Here is a 19,274-nt window from a genome sequence, read left to right as displayed (position 1 = left end):
GTTGTAATTTGAAGGGGAACCAACACTTGTAAAATGACAAGTCCCATGATTCCAGGGCAATTTAAGTACTGTAAAACTGCATTAATTTTAATGTACATGCATCCCAAGGGTACCTCTTACTACAGCTTATGACCTCCATTGTTACTGCAGCATAGAAAAACCACTAAGAAATTCCAGAAACTATGAGGGGCAATGTCTGTCTTTGCTTTAATGCAGCTCTGCCAGACATTGTCAGGTTTTATTGGAGAACCAGTAAATAAACAGAAAGCAAGTGGGAGATAAACCCTTCTTCACAATCCATTTTTACATCAAAATCACTCCACACACTTCCTTTTCCCTTGCAAAAGTGGTGGACACATGGGCTCAGTCTGTAGCCAGTATAATGCAATCAGAGAGGAAGGAAAATACAATACATCCAATTGCAATCTTATACAAATGTAGCTGGGAATAAGCCCAAGTGAATTCAGTGGAATACCCATCTGGATAGACATATGACGGTATTGTGAACAGTAAGTATCAAAGTAAACCACTCACTGGAGAGTAACCCCCCCTTTAATATAACGTAAGTTACTTAAAATTCGACACATATAAGATGAAATAAGGTTGTAAAAGGAATGCCATTTGCGGCAAGAGGGTATTTTTCATAGTGGGATTCATCCTCTACCTTTCTTCCCATATCTAAAATCACTCTTATTCAAAACTTACCAGTTACATGGAAATTAAAATATGTCATATGTGTCGTTCCTGAAACATTTTACTCAGACTGCACACATTTTTCAATGCACTTAAAATTTTACATTTTAAACAGTCATGGTTAGCATGGTTAGCATCATCATCATCATCATCATCATCATCATCATCATCATCATCATCATCATCATCATATTAACTGATGCCCCGTTTTTTCTCTCCACAAGGAGACTCTGTCATCTGCATATCCATCTCTCTCTCCTAGACTTTTAAATAATTGCAGCCTTCTGTTTAGTAGTATGCTTGAAAAGTCCTCCTACTCCTCTGTGACAATCTTATAGAATTCTATTACTGCCTATCTAAACAAGAATTCTTCTGCTCTTCCCTTTGGCTTACAAATGGATTTCGTGAAAAACATTTTGGACCGAAAGGAAAAATAAAAGTAGTGTTACTTAAATTTAAACACACCCTGACAAAATCCAGACAGGTATTAGTAAAGTTCTCTCTGTAGGGCTATTGCTCACTGTATGGGTTATATGGTTTGAGTCAATCCACATGCTGCACATGTCCTGTGGCATTGGAATGTGCTTTCCATTCTTTCTCATTCTCATTGCAGAAAAAAATCCAGCAAATTGATTTGTCATACTGCAACCCAATCCTCTTTTTTCAAATATGGATTTCCTACCTGTTATGTTTTACTATATTATGTTATAATCAAGAGATGCACTGCTGCTCACAGGGTGCAAATGTAGCAAGCTAGAGTATTGGTGTTGTATTCTAGAAATGGCTTTACATGATTAACAGTCACATTCCAAATCCATTGGATGTAGGAGATCAGATTTCAGCCTCCAACATGTTACAATAGAAAACTTGATTTGTAAGCATACGGATAGGCTGCTTGTTCTTTATATAATGATGATTAATATACATTATTAATATTGCTATTATTAATGTATGATCTTTGTTATCAATATATGACTTTTTTTCGTGTCAAGAGCAACCGGAGTTGCTTCTGGAGTGAAAAAATTGGCTGTCTGCAAGGACGTTGCCCAGGGGATGCCCGGATGTTTTGATGTTTTACCATCCTTGTGGGAGGCTTCTCTCATGTCCCCGCATGGAGCTGGAGCTGATAGAGGGAGCTCATTCGCGCTCTCCCCAGGTGGGATTCGAACCAGGCAGCCTTCAGGTCAGCAACCCAACCTTCAGGTTACAAGGCTTTTATCCCCTAGGCCACCAGAGGCTCTAAATAGATGACTGAAACTCATACATTGGCATTCTTTTTGTTTATGAGGTGCAGGGCCAGACCTAGCATTAGGCAGAGTGAAGTGGCCACCTCAGGCAGTAGATGCTGGAAGGGCTAGAAGGAACAGTGAAGTGTTGGAAAGCCCTGTATTCCAGAGATTTGCGTTGCGTGTTCTAAGCTGCCCAGATGTCCTCAGAGGCAGTAAAGAACATTTAATAGTCACTGCAATTAAAGTAAGAGTTGTCTATATACTGTATCTTGCACATCTCTCTGCCCTCCTTTTGTGTGTGTGAGATGAGATGGTGTCCCTCACCCCAACATTAAGACAAATAATACTTTAACTTCAGTTCCAGATAAATGTCCATCACGGACAACCCCGCCCCCTGGTGCTGTTTTGCCAGCCTCCATGCCGAAACAGCAGGTATGTGGGGTGACTCTGTGTAACGAAGTGTGAATTTTTTAATTTACAGATGTCATGTTTAATTGCGTTTTAAAAGGGTCAATGTTTCAGTTACACTGCACTCATGAGTTGGTTGCCATGGAGAAGGGGCGGAGCCAACTGCCGTTTTGGTGGAGAAGTGCAGGTTTGAAAAAGAAGCAGTTAGTCTGTGCCCTGATGAGGTACAGTGAAGACTGATTCTCAGTTGAAGGGATCAGGGAGACTCAAATGCTTATTTTTGAGTCAATTTAAAAAAAGTTTGGTGACTTATTTTAAGGTAGTCTGTCTCCTGATGAGGAACAGATAATCTGTGATTGTAATTCACAGGGTGACTGCAGTTTAAAGCAGTAAAGAAAGACGTGAAATTTTAAGAAGTTTGAAACAACTCATTCTAGCCTTGCAACTGTTAACCAAAGTGCCTCTAAAGATAAAGTTACTGTAACCATTAAGCTTTGTGCCAGAATAAACGTGTTATTGTTCTTTTAAACATCTCAGCTTCTGTCATATATATTACCATCAAAAACAAACAAGAAGAAAGAAGAAAAACAAAATTTAAAAGGTCTCCTCTCTAAGTAGCTAGTGGCTATATCTTCCCATAGTGGTGGCAAGAGTGGATAATCCCCTTTACATCTGGTGGCCGCATTATAAACATCTTTACACTGGTGGCAGCGGTTATAATATAATAATATAATTAAATAAACATCCAACATCTCTTCTCCGCACTCTGTCACCCACCGCACTGCTCACATCACACGGTTTAGGAGGGAAGTGTCCTGTGATGCTTCCACTCTGGTGTGAGCAGGACTTCAACAGGAAGTTCAGCAATATCGTATCATGACCATCCATCACTGGACTATCCCTTTAGCACCATAGGATGCTAAAAAAGGTAAGTGTGATGAGGTCCTGTTAAATTTCTATGTTCCTCTGTCTACATTAAAGAATTACTCATAATCATGCTGCTGTCTAAAAATCTGTTTGAACAGGGAAAATACTGAAATAAATAAAATGTATACTGATTGTCTTCCTACAGCTTTTAACTCTCCTTTGGACATATTTCTCCTGAATGTTTTTCCCGTTACAACATCTAAAGTAGACTCTCATCTTTCCACAGTTTCTACCTGGTGCTTACTTTTATTCTATTTTGTCTTGGTCTGCCTTACTAACAGCGGATCACCAGTCAGGAAAAACATGCACACTCATAAGCACCTTTAGTTTTTTCTTTTCTTTTTGACCCACAAGGAGTGGAGCAGGAAAAAACCCCAAAATGTTATCAGTATAATCTTTGCAAAAGTGCTACATTAAAACTTTTATCATTATAAATTATAGTAGATAATATAATAATAATAATAATAATAATAATAATACAGTAGAGTCTCACTTATCCAACATAAACGGGCCAGCAGAACATTGGATAAGCGAATACGTTGGATAATAAGGAGGGATTAAGGAAAAGCCTATTAAACATCAAATTAGGTTATGATTTTACAAATTAAGCATCAAAACATCATGTTATACAACAAATTTGACAGAAAAAGTAGTTCAATATGCAGTAATGCTATGTAGTAATTGCATTATTTACGAATTTAGCAGCAAAATATCACGATGTATTGAAAACATTGACTACAAAAATGCGTTGGATAATCCAGAATGTTGTATAAACAAGTGTTGGATAAGTGAGACTCTATTGGAATAACTTTATTTTTATACCCCGCCCCATCTCCCTAAAGGGACTCGGGGCGGCTTACATGGGGCCACGCCCAGGCGAAACAGACAATATAAAACCCACAATATAAAAACAGATCAATAAAAACAAATAAAATTGCATATACAAAAATCATACATTGATAAAATCCTGAAAAAAAAACCCTAAAACAAACTGAGCCAAAAGTGCGAGTAGTGCGAGCTATAATTAGGGGAGAGGTAAGTAGCCGAGACAGTAGTCCTGCTGCCATGCTAGGGGAGGAGTGCACAGGAAGAATATATCTGAAAAATGCTATAAAATAAAATAAGATAGATATATAACATCCAGTGAATCCTTCCTGAAATGCTGAAGGTTTATGTGGCAATGGACACCCAGACAGCATCAATATTTTCAGCCATTAAATAAGGATGATAACATTTCTATGTTGCTAGCAAGTGGCATTTGGGAACAGGACTCTTTTGGTTTGCTTGTGATATCTGAGCCCTTGACTCACAGCAGCGGGTTATAGTTGTCATTTCTATAAAAAAAGGGAAGGCATATCATTTCACATAGACACCAATGATCTTTCATTCTAAGACTATACCAAAAGACAAGTTAATGCATCTAAGAAAGGTATGGGCAAACTTTGGCTGTCCAAGTGTTTCGGACTTCAACTCCTACAATTCTTAGATCAGGCATGGACCAACTTCGGCCCTCCAAGTGTTTTGGACTTCAACACCCACAATTCCTAACAGCCTACTGGCTGTTAGGAATTGTGGGAGTTGAAATCCAAAACACTTGGAGGGCTGAAGTTGGCCCATGCCTGATCTAAAAGAATTGTTATCCATCCCTGCTTTCCCCGCCAATATTCTAGGCTTGCCCATTCTTTCTGCAGTTCATACCTCTTCTCTTCTTGGATGTTCTCAATGCCAATAGCACTACTACGTCGCCCATTGAAGCGGCTGCCTCTGTTCCGTGAAGGGCTTCTCCCAGGTAGGGCAAAGGACTAGAGAGGAGGAAAGGACAGTAGGAAAGAGAGAGCAAGAAAAGGAGATAGAGGAAGACGAGAATGGACAAGAGGAAGAAGACAGGATAGGAAAATGTACTCCTGCCCTTGTCCTTGTATTGCTATTCAACAATAACATTTCTTAGTTGTGCAGAGAACCACAAGGTTCAAGGAGCATGATATGGGGGCTGCTGAAACTGGAGAAAAATATGAAGAAGCAGGTCAGGAAGGGACAAAAACAGGAATAAAAAAGAGAAATTGCAAATAGCATGGGTGATAGACCAGAATGGAAAGAAGTTTATCAGCAGATATTTAAGTGTGACAATCACATCAAGACAAAGGAAAGTAAAAACACAGAAAAGAGAAGAACAGAAAAGTTCTTAGGGAAGAACATAGGGGAGTGTTTAGTTTCAAATGGCCAGACCAGAAGATTGGTGGTAAAATGTGCAACTGCCACCAAGAACAGTGACATCTTCCCCTCTCTCTTAAGTTCAATACAATTTTCTGTAAAGCAAATGTCTGTTCCAACAGCACTGTCAAAGGAACGAAATGATCAAAGTAGTAGCTACACATTGACTCTAAAGTTTAGTTTTGTCCAAAGAGCAAGGAACAGAAAAAAAAAAGCCAAATACATGCAGACTATTCCTTTCTCCATATTCATATATCAATCTCTTTCGGCTTTCTCTAGATCAGTGGTTCTCAGCCTGGGGTCCCCAGATGTTTTTGGCTTACTTCTTCCTACCTGGGGGAATCCTTTGTTGGGAGGTGATTAGAAACAATCAGGGCCAGCTAATCACTTCCCCAACAAAGGATTCCCCCTGGCAGGAAGCAGCCAAGCTTTGAAGCTGCAAGGCTATTCAATGCTAATCAAGGTGATCAATTGCAACATTCACATTTACCTCAAACAAACAATAGTTCTTTCTCACACCTCTTCACAGATATATAAACCCCACTTGCCTAGTTTCCAACAGACCTCACAACCTCTGAGGATGCCTGCCATAGATGTGGGTGAAACATCAGGAAACAATGTTTCTGGAACATGGCCATACAGTCCAGAAAACTCATAGAAACCCTGAGTTACTTACTTAGGCGATCCCTCATAGTTCGAGGACGATAGTCTTCCATCCTTGGTATCTTGGGGGTGGGTTCTTAGGTGGCTGAAGAGGCCGATTCTTGACCCGCATATTCTCCCGCAGTGAGGACATTGGTTTCCAGGTGGAAGGCGGTCCCAGTCGGGGTTAGCTTGACGCTCCTTCCTCTTGGCACGTTTCTTCCTTAAGCCCTCCGTTCGTGCCTCTTCGAACTCCGCAGCACTGCTGGTCACAGCTGACCTCCAATTGGAGTGCTCAAGGGCCAGGGCTTCCCAGTTCTCAGTGTCTATGCCACAGTTTTTAAGGTTGGCTTGAAGCCCATCTTTAAATCTCTTTTCCTGCCCACCAACATTACGTTTCCCGTTCTTGAGTTCAGAGTAGAGCAACTGCTTTGGGAGACGGTGATCGGGCATTCGGACAACGTGGCCAGTCCAGCGGAGTCGATGGCGTAGGAGCATCGCTTCAATGCTGGTGGTCTTTGCTTCCTCAAGCACGCTGACATTTGTCCGCCTGTCTTCCCAAGAGATTTGCAGGATTTTCCTGAGGCAACGCTGATGGAAACGCTCCAGGAGTTTGGTGTGACGTCTGTAGACAGTCCACGTTTCGCAGGTGTAGAGCAGGGTTGGGAGGACAATGGCTTTATAAACAAGCACCTTGGTCTCTCTACGGATGTCCCGGTCATCAAACACTCTCTGCTTCATACGGAAAAATGCTGCACTCGCAGAGCTCAGGCGGTGTTGTATTTCAGTGTCGATGTTGACTTTTGTGGAGAGGTGGCTGCCAAGGTAGCAGAAATGGTCAACGTTTTCTAATGTTACACCGTTAAGCTGTATTCCTGGCTTTGCAGAGGGATTAGCTGGTGCCTGTTGGAAGAGCACTTTGGTTTTCTCGATGTTCAGTGAGAGGCCGAGCTTCTCGTATGCTTCTGCGAAGGTGTTTAGAGTGGCTTGTAGGTCTTCTTCTGAATGCGCACAGACTACGTTATCATCAGCATATTGGAGTTCTATAACAGATGTTGTGGTGACCTTGGTTTTGGCTCTCAGTCTGCTGAGGTTAAATAGCTTGCCATCTGTCCGATAGATGATTTCCACTCCGGTGGGAAGCTTCCCATCAACAAGGTGAAGTATCATAGCGATGAAGATGGAAAATAAGGTGGGGGCAATAACACATCCCTGCTTGACACCTGATTCCACCTTAAATGGGTCACTTTGGGAGCCGTTGCTGTCCAAGACTGTTGCCATCATGTCATCATGGAGGAGCCGCAGGATGTTCACAAATTTGTCAGGGCACCCGATTTTTTGGAGAATGGTCCAGAGAGCGCTGCGATTCACTGCGTCGAATGCCTTTGCAAGGTCAATGAATGCCATGTACAGAGGTTGGTTTTGTTCCCTGCATTTTTCTTGGAGCTGTCGAGCAGTGAAGATCATGCCCACTGTTCCTCTGGAAGGGCGGAAGCCATTCTGGGATTCTGGGAGGGTGTCTTCTGAGACAGGGAGAAGGCGGTTTGCAAGGATTCTTGCAAGGATTTTCCCGGCTGTGACGTCTCATGGGCCATGTAGTCCCGTTCCTAGTACTATTGTGGCAGACGAAGAGGAAAACTTGGGATTCCCACCGATTCAGCCAGAATCGGAGCCCCTGCACCTGGAGGATGTTTGCCCTCAAGAAGTCAGCCAAACAAGCCTTGGGCAGAATTCTCCCCCGTTTTCTCGAAAGGACAATTATAATAGAGATAGAGGAGCTAGGGAGGCGAATCGCCGGAGCGCCAGAATCGCAGCCAAACAATTAGCAGATTAGGTCTGCTTCCCTTGGGAAATTCTAAGGAGTCATGCATCTGGACAGAGTTGGGTTTCACTTCTAGTTCTCCAGGGAAAGTGTTCTTCTGGCGGGAAACGAGACCCTATTTAGGTGTTTTGCCGCGAAGGAAACCTTGCGGAGTCAACTCGTCAGCTTGAGGAGTGAGATCGTGTGTGGACTTAGTAATTCCACTTCCTTGTTTCCCGGACCAAGTTCCTAGCCTGCCTTGTTTCACGTTTGACCGCGGACCTCGCCACGGACCTTGTTCTTGCTTCTTGTTTGCCTCGGATCAAGTCTTGTTTATCCAAGAATCTAGTTGTTTTCCTGCCTTGTTGTCAAGCTTCAATGGACTAAAAGACCTTGTCATCTCCCCACACTATTGCTTGGCAAAGTGTGTGTTTCGGTTATTGGATTATAACTTTGGACTTTAATATCACATATTGGACATTATTTTCCTGGACTATATTTGACCTTTCCTGAAAGGTCTACTTCTGAACTATATTCTTCACCTGTTTTTATTGACTTTATATATTCCTTTAATAAAGATATTAGATAGAATCTGGCCTCTGCGCATGGTTATTGGTGCTCTGTAGCCAGGGTCCTGACACCGGCGGAGGTTAGAAGGGAGATACCACGATAGTTCCCGCAGTCTGTTCTGTCCCCTTTCTTGAAAAGGGTGATGATGGTGGCATCCTTGAAGTCTGCTGGGATTTTCTCGGTCATCCACACCTTTTCAATGAGCTGGTGGAGTTGTATCAGCTCAGGTCCACCCTCTTTGAAGATTTCAGCAGGAATCCCATCAGGTCCGCTGGCTTTGTTGTTTTTTTGTTGGCTGATGGCATTGCTGACTTCTTCCAAACTAGGCAGTGCTGCAAGCTCATCCCTGGTTTGTTGTTGCGGGATTTGTGAGAGGGTCTCTTCGGCCACATTGGAGCTGCGATTCAGCAGGTTCTGGTAGTGCTCTTTCCAACGTAGTGCAATTGATGTTTTGTCCTTCAGAATTTTGGTTCCATCTGATGAGCGTAGGGGCTGTATGCCATGGTTTCTTGGTCCGTAAATGATCTTTGTGGCTTTGAAAAATCCCTGAGCGTCATGGGTATCTGCAAGGTGTTGGATTTCTTCAGCCTTCTTTGTCCACCAGATGTTCTTGAGTTCTCTGGTCCTTCTTTGGACCTCAGCTTTTGCACTGACATAGATCTTTTTCTTGGCAGCACAGTTGGTGTCTCTCTGCCATGTTTGGAAGGCTTTCCTTTTGTTATCAATCAGCTGTTGGACCTCTTTGTCGTTATCATCAAACCAGTCTTGATGTTTCTTAGTTAGGTATCCAATGCTTTCTTCGCAGGCTGTGATGATGGAGGTCTTCAGTTTGTTCCAATGTTCCTCAACATTTTCGGGGTGTTCTGTGGGTAGATGATCTTTGAGTGTTGTTTGGAGAAGGGTTTGTTTGGAAGGCCCCTGAAGGGCTTGGGTGTTCATTTTGCGCCTTGTTTTTCTTCCTTGGAGTCTGCGTTTGGGGACGATCTTGATAGCCATCGTGGATCGGATTAATCTGTGGTCTGTCCAGCAGTCATCACTACCTGTCATGGCTCTTGTGAGAAGCACATCATGGTGGTCTCTGGCACGTGTAATAACATAGTCCAAGAGGTGCCAATGCTTTGATCGAGGGTGCTTCCATGATGTCTTGAGCTTGTTTTTCTGGCGGAAGAGCGTGTTGGTGATGACAAGGTTGTGCTCTCCGCATTTGGTGAGAAGCAAGATGCCATTCGAGTTGCTGTTTCCAACCCCGTCTTTTCCTATGATCCCTGGCCACAGGTCAGAGTCCCTTCCGACTCTTGCATTAAAGTCCCCCAGGAGGATGATTTTGTCCTCTTTAGGTATCTCTGATAGGATGGTGTCCAGCTGACAGTAAAAATTTTCCTTGATGTCTTCGTCAGGATCTAGAGTTGGTGCATAGGCGCATATGATGGTTGCCTGTTGGTTTTTGGCAAGGTTAATTCAGAGGGTTGAAAGTCGTTCGTTGATGCCAGTGGGTGCTTCAGTCAGGTGCTTCACCAGGTCGTTTCTGATCGCAAAGCCAACTCCATGTATTCTTCGCTCTTCTTCAGGCAGTCCCTTCCAGAAGAAGGTGTAGCCTCCCTTTTCTTCCTTCAGCTGTCCCTCTCCTGCTCTCCGGGTCTCCTGAAGGGCTGCTATGTCAATCTTAAAGCGTCCCAGCTCCCTTGCAATGATAGCAGTCCTGCGTTCGGGGCGTTCGCTGTCAGTGTTATCTAACAATGTCCATACGTTCCATGTTCCAAAGTTCATTTTTCTTTTTTGGCCACAGAGTGGTGACCCCTCTGGACGCGGCAGTCCAGTCAGGGTAGGGGAGGCAGACTATGTTTAGGGCACCTTTTCTAGCCCCTTCCCCATGTGGGGTGAGCAGAGCGGATCCTAAAAAGGGCTGCTCAGTCATGGATACAGCTGCCGGACTACTCAACTGCCTCAGTCCTTGAGGTAATAATAATAATAATAATAATAAAACTTTATTTATACCCCGCCACCATCTCCCCAATGGGGACTCGGGGCGGCTTACATGGGGCCATGCCCGGGACAAATACAATATAGCAAAATATAAAAACAACATATCATAATACAATTACAACAATACAATAAAGGATCATATACAGTACAACACAAAGGCAAAAAAGCAATATAACAGGGCGGGCCGCATGAATACTCAGTTAAAACTCAGGGTGAGAAAAGGATAAGAATAAAACCACAGGGAACTGGGAAAAAAGATAGCAGACAGTATAGAACATAAATAATGGGGGGAGTAACAAAAAAGCGTGTAACAGTTACTCTCTGAAAGCACATCGGAAGAGCCATGTTTTTAGATCTTTCCTAAAGTCTAAAAGAGTGGGGGCTTGCCTGATTTCCATGGGCAATGAGTTCCACAAACGGGGGGCCACAGCAGAAAAGGCCCTCTCCCTTGTTCCTACAAGGCGGGTCTGGGATAAAGGCAGTGGCGACAGGAGGGCCTCCCCTGACGATCGCAGAGATCGGGCAGGTTTATGGTAGGAGATACGGTCACGAAGGGAGGTGGGTCCCAAACAGTTTAGGGCTTTATATATGATGGTCTGCACCTTGAATTGGGATCAGAAAATGAACGGTAGCCAGTGGAGCTCCTTAAACAGGGGAGTAGATCTCTCCCTGTAACTCGCCCCCGTTATTAATCTGGCAGCCGAGCATTGGACCAGTTGTAATTTCCGAGCCGTCTTCAAGGGAAGCCCCACGTAGAGCGCATTACAGTAGTCCAGTCTAGAGGTAACTAAGGCATGGACCACCGTGGTCAAGTCAGACTTCACGAGGTATGGTCGCAGTTGGCGCACAAGTTTGAGTTGTGCAAAAGCCCTCCCGGCCACCGCCGACACCTGAGCCTCAAGCGTCAACGCTGAATCCAGGAGGACCCCCAAACTGCGGACCTGTGATTTCAGGGGGAGTGCAACCCCGTCCAGCACAGGTTGCCACCCAATACCCCGATCTGATGAGCGACTGACCAGGAGGGCCTCTGTCTTGTCAGGATTGATCCTCAGCTTGTTCCTCCTCATCCAGTCCGCCACAGCGGCCAGGCACTGGTTCAGCATCCGAGGGGCTTCCTTGGAGTTAGATGGAAACGAGTAGTGGATTTGTGTGTCATCTGCGTAGAGATGGCAACACCCTCCAAAACTCCGGATGACCTCTCCCAGCGGTTTCATGTAGATGTTAAATAGCATGGGGGATAGAATAGACCCTTGCGGGACCGCACAGGTCAATAGCCAGGGGTCCGAGCAGGTTTCCCCCAGCTTCACCATCTGGGAACGGCCCTCCAGGAAGGACCGAAGCCACAGCAAAACTGTGCCACTGAGTCCCATCCCGGCGAGCCTCCCCAGAAGGATACCATGGTCGATGGTATCGAAAGCCGCTGAGATGTCCAAGAGAACCAGCAGGGTCACACTCCCCCTGTCCAGCTCCCTGCGGAGGTCATCCACCAGGGCGACCAAAGCCGTCTCGGTGCTGTGTCCAGGCCTGAAGCCAGACTGCGAGCGGTCCAGAAAATCAGTGTCATCGAGGAACTCCTGCACTGCGTAGCAACCACCCGCTCCAGAACCTTGCCCAGAAATGGGAGGTTGGAAATTGGCCTGTAGTTGTTACATACAGATGGGTCTAACGAGGTCTTTTTTAATAATGGTTTTACTACCGCCTGCTTAAAGCAGGATGGAACTGACCCCTGACCCTGGGAGGCATTTATAATAGCCACAAACCAATCCAGCAACCCATCTTTGGCCAGCTTCACCAGCCAAGAAGGACAAGGATCCAGAGCGCAGGTGGTCGCCTTCACAGACCCAAGAATCCCTTCCACGTCATCAGGAAGGACAAGCCGGAAAGAATCCCATAAGATCACACAGACAGGTACCTCGGTTACCTCCGCTGGAACCACAGTTAAGCTGGAGTCCAACTCACGGCATATCTGAGCAACTTTGCCTGCAAAATGGTGCGCGAGATCGCTGCACCGAGTTGCCAAGTCATCAGGAAGCCCCTGGGTCTCGGGAGGCCGCAGGAGCTCCCCAACAACTCGGAACAACTCCGATGGCCTGTTGGCTGCAGACGCTATGCGGGCAGTCGTGAAAACTTGCCTGGCTGCTCGCAAAGCCATGGAGTAAGCCTTAATAGCAGCTTTAGCCCGTGCTTGGTCGGACACGTCCTGAGATTTCCTCCAGATGCACTCTAGTCCCCTCCTCGCACGCTTCATCACAGCCAGCTCCTCAGTGAACCAAGGAGTCGACGCGACTCTACGCAGCGAGAGGGGACGTTCGGGAGCGATCGTGTCAAGTGCCCTTGTCAGCTCACTATTATAGCGATCAGCCAGGACATCGACAGGATCGCCAGTCTCCAGAACAGGAAGATCCCCAAGAGACCTCAGAAAACCATCCGGATCCATCAGCCTCCAGGGGCGGACCATCTTAATGGGTCCACCACCCCTGCGGAGGTTAGAAGGCACGACGATACTTAAACAGATCAGATGGTGGTCAGACCATGACAATGGAAGAATGTTTTGCTCTTCCACTCTGACTGTCCCACCATCCACAATAAAAACAAGGTCCAAGGTGTGTCCTGCCTGATGTGTGGGCCCAGATATAACTTGAGACAGCCCCATGGTTGTCATGGCAACCATGAAATCCTGAGCTGCACCTGTCAATGTGGTCTCAGCATGAATGTTAAAGTCTCCCAAAACTATCAGTTGTTGGGAGACAAGGGCCGCATTGGAGACCACTTCTGCTAGCTCGGACAGAGAGACTGCTGGGTCGCGGGGTGGACGGTACACCAACAGAATCCCTGAGTAGAACGACTGAATCCATATCCACCGCCCATGTGCCAGTCTGTGACTAGGGGCTTCCAGATTTCACAGTCCTGCCCCCGTTGCCACTCGCTGATCGCCATGGGACTTTTGTAGGTTTGTTTTTATTTTTGTTGGAAGACGCCTGTGCATGAATTTTTTTAATGTGTGGAGATCGGTGCACGGCCGGTCAACACACAGTCTTCACCGAGTGAGGTTCCAGCAGTGGTGTGGTTAACACAACGAAAGTGGCTTCTCAGTCTGTTGCAGCCTTCTTCCGCCTTCACAGCCGTTGTAACATGTACCATGTTATCCTCCGCCTGCTCCGCCGTTGAGGTCTTTGGGTCTTCGGATTGTGCTTGGTCTGGAACCTCCCCTGCGGCCACTCCTGGGAGTGCATCACTCCAGTGGTTGTGCCCACAGGTTCATCGGAACACGCAAGCCTCCTCACCACGGCAAGGTGACAATCCATCGAGGGGGTGGATTGAGTGTCAGAAATATGGAAGCAAAAGCAATCTATTTGAGTGTCAGAAATATGGAAGCAAAAGAACATTCACTAACTATTCATTTCCTTCCAGACTTTACTTCATCCTGCCTGTCAATCAGCCACTGAGCCATCTTTGTATATTACCTATATTTGATGTAGATAGAATATATCTCCACCAAATTGACCATTGTAGGAATGTCCTGAATATTGTTAGCTTTACCTATTCCCTTTTGTTTCTGTCAAAATTAAAATTTTGATTTTGACACCAAAACTGCCAGGGTCATCCCAATGAATGACTTACTATGCCAAATAATGGTTGAAGAAAATGCAGACTCTCAATTATCCCATGCTACCTTTTGAGACAGACTACCTTGATTGGAAATTTGGTTTCTGGTATTCTGGTGATGGAATCTACAAGGTAGCATTATGGAAATGTGCTTATGCTACAAGGATCCATTTTGCTTCTAACAAATTATACATGGAAATACATTTTCAGATCTAAGACTCGGAATCAGTAATGGAAACACTTAGGTTCAATAAGGAAGACCTCAGTACTGATAAAACGGGAGTTCCTGCAAATCTGTGGTTTATTTGCTGAAGGAACTGTGTTCTAGTAGAATCATGCTCCATCTAAAACAGTGGTTCTCAACCTGTGTGCCCCCAGATGTTTTGGCCTTCATCTCCCAGAAATCCTAACAGCTGGTAAACTGGCTGGGATTTCTGGGAGTTGCACCTGGGGACCCACAGGTTGAGAACCACTGATCTACAAGGATAACAGTCACATTCAATGAAGTATTTACTAATTCAGCTTTGTGATAAGGGGCTTTAGTCGTATTGATGAAGGTGTATTGGGAAAATATAATACTTGTATTGGAAAATATATATACTGAATGTAATTATGTTAAAAAATAGAAATAGGAAAATATGTAATCACCAGCAGATTGTGTGCGTAGCCTTAAAAATACACTCTGCTCAGCAAAATACCTGTCTCCCCATAGCAGAACCAAAGTTCATTCTGAGTGCCAGGGACATATGTTAAGTGTCAACAAGAGTAGATAAGCTAATGGACAAAAGACAAATTAAGGCTTTTTGGGATGTCAAGATAAGACCTGGAGCCAGGGGGGAATATTAATTACTCTCTCTGACAAGATAAGTTAGGGAGTAAATTCCTTAATTAATGACGAGGGGGAGCCCTAATGGATGAGATGAGAATTCCAGAGATAAGGCTAATGGAGGGTCAGGGGTCTTGAAAGGAAAATTTTAGGAAAATGCAAAGATAGCTTTTTAGTTAAGTGCCCAGTAAGACTTTTTTGACACTAATTGGTGATTGATAATACCTGTGTGACGCAGTAGATGGAGGAAAAAGGGTATATAAGAACCTGTGATTCTTTGTTCCGGTACCTTCGTTTTCCTGACCACAGGAGAAGGTCTTTGCTTATTCTCTCTGGCCATTGAGAATAAACGTCATTTTTTCTACAGTCAACTGGAACTCTCTTTGTCTCATTTCCTCAAACCTTTGTTTGCCATTTCAGTATTAGTGGCACAGTGTAATCACTTTTTCATTGTTTTGTAAACATCAGGCTAAACTATTGAAATCCATTGTGCTTAGCCAGTACAAAATACAGCTGCTGAGATACTAATGGGAATCATTGGTTGGGAACATACTAGTGCACAAAGGACTCCAATCCTCAATTCAAAGTGCTGAGTTTAACATACTTCACAGAATGCGACTAGGTACCTGCACCAATCTTTCTTAGGAACAGATATGGAGACCAGCATTTTCCTCCTTAATGGATCAGATTCTGGTACCATATATGTGCTGACTGGTTGCAACTCTTCTTTCTTTCCTGGAAGCTCTCTATAGACTGGCAGCCAATGGCTTGCAGATAGTTAACAATCTTGGTGGTAATGCTTTGAAAAGCACTGCAATCTCAATCTCCTTTACACTGAGAAAATGTTCTCCTGGTGCCATTCTTTCCACTAAGAATGTTAATTTAAATTTAAATTTCTCATACCTTTGCATACAAGTGCTTTTTATTTTGTTGAACTTCACTCTGGAAATATTTTGCAAATAGTATCTAAGAGTATCTATGTCTATAAATAAATAAAAATCATGAGTACAGTAGAGTCTCACTTATCCAAGACTAGCTTATCCAAGGTTCTGGATTATCCAATGCATTTTTATAGTCAGTGTTTTCAATATATTGTGATATTTTGGTGCTAAATTCATAAATACAGTACAGTGCTCTCTCACTTATTGCTGGGGTTAGGTTCCAGGACCATCCGCAATAACTGAAAATCCGTGAAGTAGGGACATTATATTTATTTTAATATTTATACATTATTTTAGTAGTTAGACACTATTTTAAGTCTTTATCAACCAATTGTGTGTTGATAAATTGCCTCCTTCTCCTCCCGTTGCTGCTTGGGCTACTTTTCTCTCCCTTTGGCTTCTCCTTCCTCCCTTCCTTAGGCTGTAAATTGTAATTTTTTATGATTTATAATAGTCTTTTAGAGTTTATTGAAAAACCGCAAAATAGCGAATCCGCGAAAAGTGAACCTCGAAGTAGTGAGGGAACACTGTAATTACAACATAACATTCCTGCATATTGAACTACTTTTTCTGTCCAATTTGTTGTATAGCATGATGTTTTGGTACTTAATTTGTAAAATCATAACCTAATTTGATGTTTAATAGATTTTTCCTTAATCCCTCCTTATTATCCAAGATATTCACTTATCCAAGGTTCTGCCGGCCTGTTTAGCTTGGATAAGTGAGACTCTACTGTACTTGTATTCTGCATAAAAGTAATCTCAAGTTTCCTTCCAAATAATAACCAGCATGTGAATGAATTTGGGTTCGGATACTGAAAAATAGGATGAGGAAAGGAACGTCTTAAAAATGAAAAAGAATTTTTCATGGGACAGAGTTTGGAAATAACACATTACAACACATTATGTTTTTAGTAATCAAACCAAAACTGTTTGAATTACAAAGGCATCTATGGACTTTTTAACCTCCCATCTCCTCAGTTAATGTTACTGTATTCTATTTTTGGTTATAATAAGCAAAATTTACTTACTGTTTCACAAATCTTTTGTGGCCTATTGTTTCCTCAAAAATCAAACAATGCATCACTAACATATCATCCCATGATGAGACCTAACATTAATGATAATGCATTTTTAAAAACTAAAATATTAATAGTGAACCAGTAGTCATTTTCAGTCACATTTCCAAACTCTGCCAGAAAGACACTCCTTTATGCAAGTAAGGAGCAGACAGCATATGTTGATGAGCAGCAGGCCCAAGGAAAAGCAGGGAGAGAGTAAGCTAAAGATGCACCACCTCCCAATACCTTACCGCAGCAATAGCCTTGGGCCCTTCGGCGACACTCTGGTTGAGGGCCAGACCAGCAGTAGCTGGACGACTGGGAGGAATGGATTGCTGCTGATGCTGCTTCCGCATGGCTATGCCCATGGTATCCAGGCTTTGGCTACGGCCCCGGATCACTCGCTGGAGAGAAGGTAACAGGGAGGCAGATACAGAAACATTCACAGACACACAAAAGGACATCATGAAGAGCACCATGGAACACTGGGGACAGCAGGGCAGAGGGAACTAAGTCTTAAACTTGTGCGCAGATTTGTTTTGGCCATTTTCCTTAAGCTTATTTGGCTTCTTCGGAGGCCCATAATGGCAAGGGCTCCTCCACCATGTTTCTTTCGACAGATCCAGACCACTTGGCTGCTGGTCGCGGCTCCTTCTGTTCTACTTGGGAGCACGCAATGCACAGAGAGGCTGCTGCGTGCTCGCATGGGATTTCCCTGTGAGCCCTGCCTGTTGGGCCAATCAGAATAGAACAAAGCTATGATGTGTCTTACGCAAGCTGTGTCTATTTAATGGGGTGAGTGTCTCCATTTCTCAGTTGCGTCCTGGCTTCACAGAGAGGTGCTTCAGTCCGATTGCCTTGCTGCTCACTCTGAGCTTTAGCTTTTGGCTTAGCTTGGCTTCTAGCATTGAATCTTTTTTTAAAATTTTTCCTTTATTTTCTTATTTATTTATTATTTATTACAATATTTATATCCCGCCCTTCTCACCCAACAGGGGACTCAGGGCGGCTCACAATAAAACGCATATATAAAAATTATACAGTGCAATATAAATCAGTTAAAATTATTACTAACTTACATTAGTATTCATAAAACACATTATAAAATACAGGTAGGCGTGTTCAGTTCAAAAACTGGGTCTGTTGATTGAGTTCCAGCGTACATGATAATAATTAACGCTGCCAATTATTATTCAAAAGCCTGGCCCCATAACCAAGTTTTAACCTTCCTACGGAAGGATAGGAGGGAGGGAGCTTGCCTGACTTCAATGGGGAGGGCGTTCCATAGGCGGGGAGCCACTACTGAAAAGGCCCTGTCTCTCGTCCCTGCCAGCCACACCTGTGAGGCTGACGGGACCGTGAGTGTGATGTCCCATGGGCCTTGGAGTTCTGATCCCAGCGCCATCGTGGTTGATGATGACGAAAACATGGGTTTTTTGCCGGCTCAGCAAGAGACGGAATGTTTCCAGATGCCTGTTGTTGATGATTCTACCCAAGAGCCCATTAAGGAAGACCTTGAGCAGGCCTTTCCCACTGCCTCCCCTCCTCCTGCTAGGAAACAGTCCTATGCTGCGAGTCGGGGTGAAAAAGAGCAGTTTCGGAGAAGCTTGAGATTAGCAGCTAAACAAGACGTTAATTAGCTATGTTCCCCTGGGAAATTCTAGGGAGGAACGCATCTGGAGGGAGATGTGTTTCGCTTCCCTTTCCCTTGGAAAAGGAAGCTCTGGACACCTGCTTTGCAGGGAAATGGGACTTAGTTAAAAGTGCCCGACACGGAGGGTTCCGTGCAGTCAACAGATCAGCTTCAGGAGTGATTTCGTGTTTCCAACCAAGTGTGGACTTCGCAAAGTCTGCAACCCCAGTTCCCTTGCCTTGCCTTGCCTTGCCTAGCCAAGTATTCAAGAACTATCTTGCCTTGCTTCCTGCCTTGGACCTTGTTTCTAGTACCAAGCCTTGTTCCCAGTTCTTGCCGTGGACTTACTTTGAACTTTGGAAAGATCTTTGGACGTTTCCCCACTCTATTGCTTGTAAATAGAGTGTGTTTCAGTTTGGAATCATAACTTTGGACTCTAATATAAAATATTGGACAATATAATTTTGGACTATATTTGACCTTCCCTGAAAGGTCTTTTACTGGACTACATTTCCTACTTGTTTTTATTATTCTTATATATTTCCTTAATAAAGATATTAGATAGTTTTTGGCCTCCGTGTGTCGGTTCTTAGTGCTCCGTTGCCTTGGGCGTGACAGTGAGCAGGGCCTCATCTGATGATCTTAAGCTTCGAGGTGGGTCTTGATTCTTTATTTAGTGGGACTGGGAGTTGGAAATACAGATGGGTGGGTGTGCTTTTCTTTTAGGGTGGCTCTGAGGTTCTT

General features: G+C 44.0%; 1 protein-coding gene across 10 annotated transcripts in view; it reads right to left on the bottom strand.

The window, feature by feature from the left end:
- LOC100565133 (rap1 GTPase-activating protein 1) overlaps positions 1-19,274 on the bottom strand; it is a 92,280-nt gene that overhangs the window by 12,482 nt on the left and 60,524 nt on the right. For 8 of the 10 annotated variants that reach the window (XR_010003326.1, XR_010003327.1, XM_062971757.1 and 5 more), the window contains 2 exons: positions 17,149-17,301; positions 4,956-5,059 (listed from right to left, as the gene is read on the bottom strand). Coding sequence is in view for 8 of the 10 variants with exons in the window: in XM_062971757.1 (XP_062827827.1) it covers positions 4,956-5,059; positions 17,149-17,301 (257 nt within the window). In the remaining 2 variants the exon portion in view is untranslated. The remainder of the gene's footprint in view (positions 1-4,955; positions 5,060-17,148; positions 17,302-19,274) is intronic. The other 2 variants (XM_062971759.1, XM_062971758.1) reach the window with 1 other exon arrangement.

The sequence above is a fragment of the Anolis carolinensis genome, chromosome 2 (assembly GCF_035594765.1).
Source record: "Anolis carolinensis isolate JA03-04 chromosome 2, rAnoCar3.1.pri, whole genome shotgun sequence".
Taxonomy (NCBI): domain Eukaryota; kingdom Metazoa; phylum Chordata; class Lepidosauria; order Squamata; family Dactyloidae; genus Anolis; species Anolis carolinensis.
The sequence above is the reverse complement of the archived record's forward strand: the minus strand, read 5'-3'. Positions and strand labels throughout refer to the sequence as shown.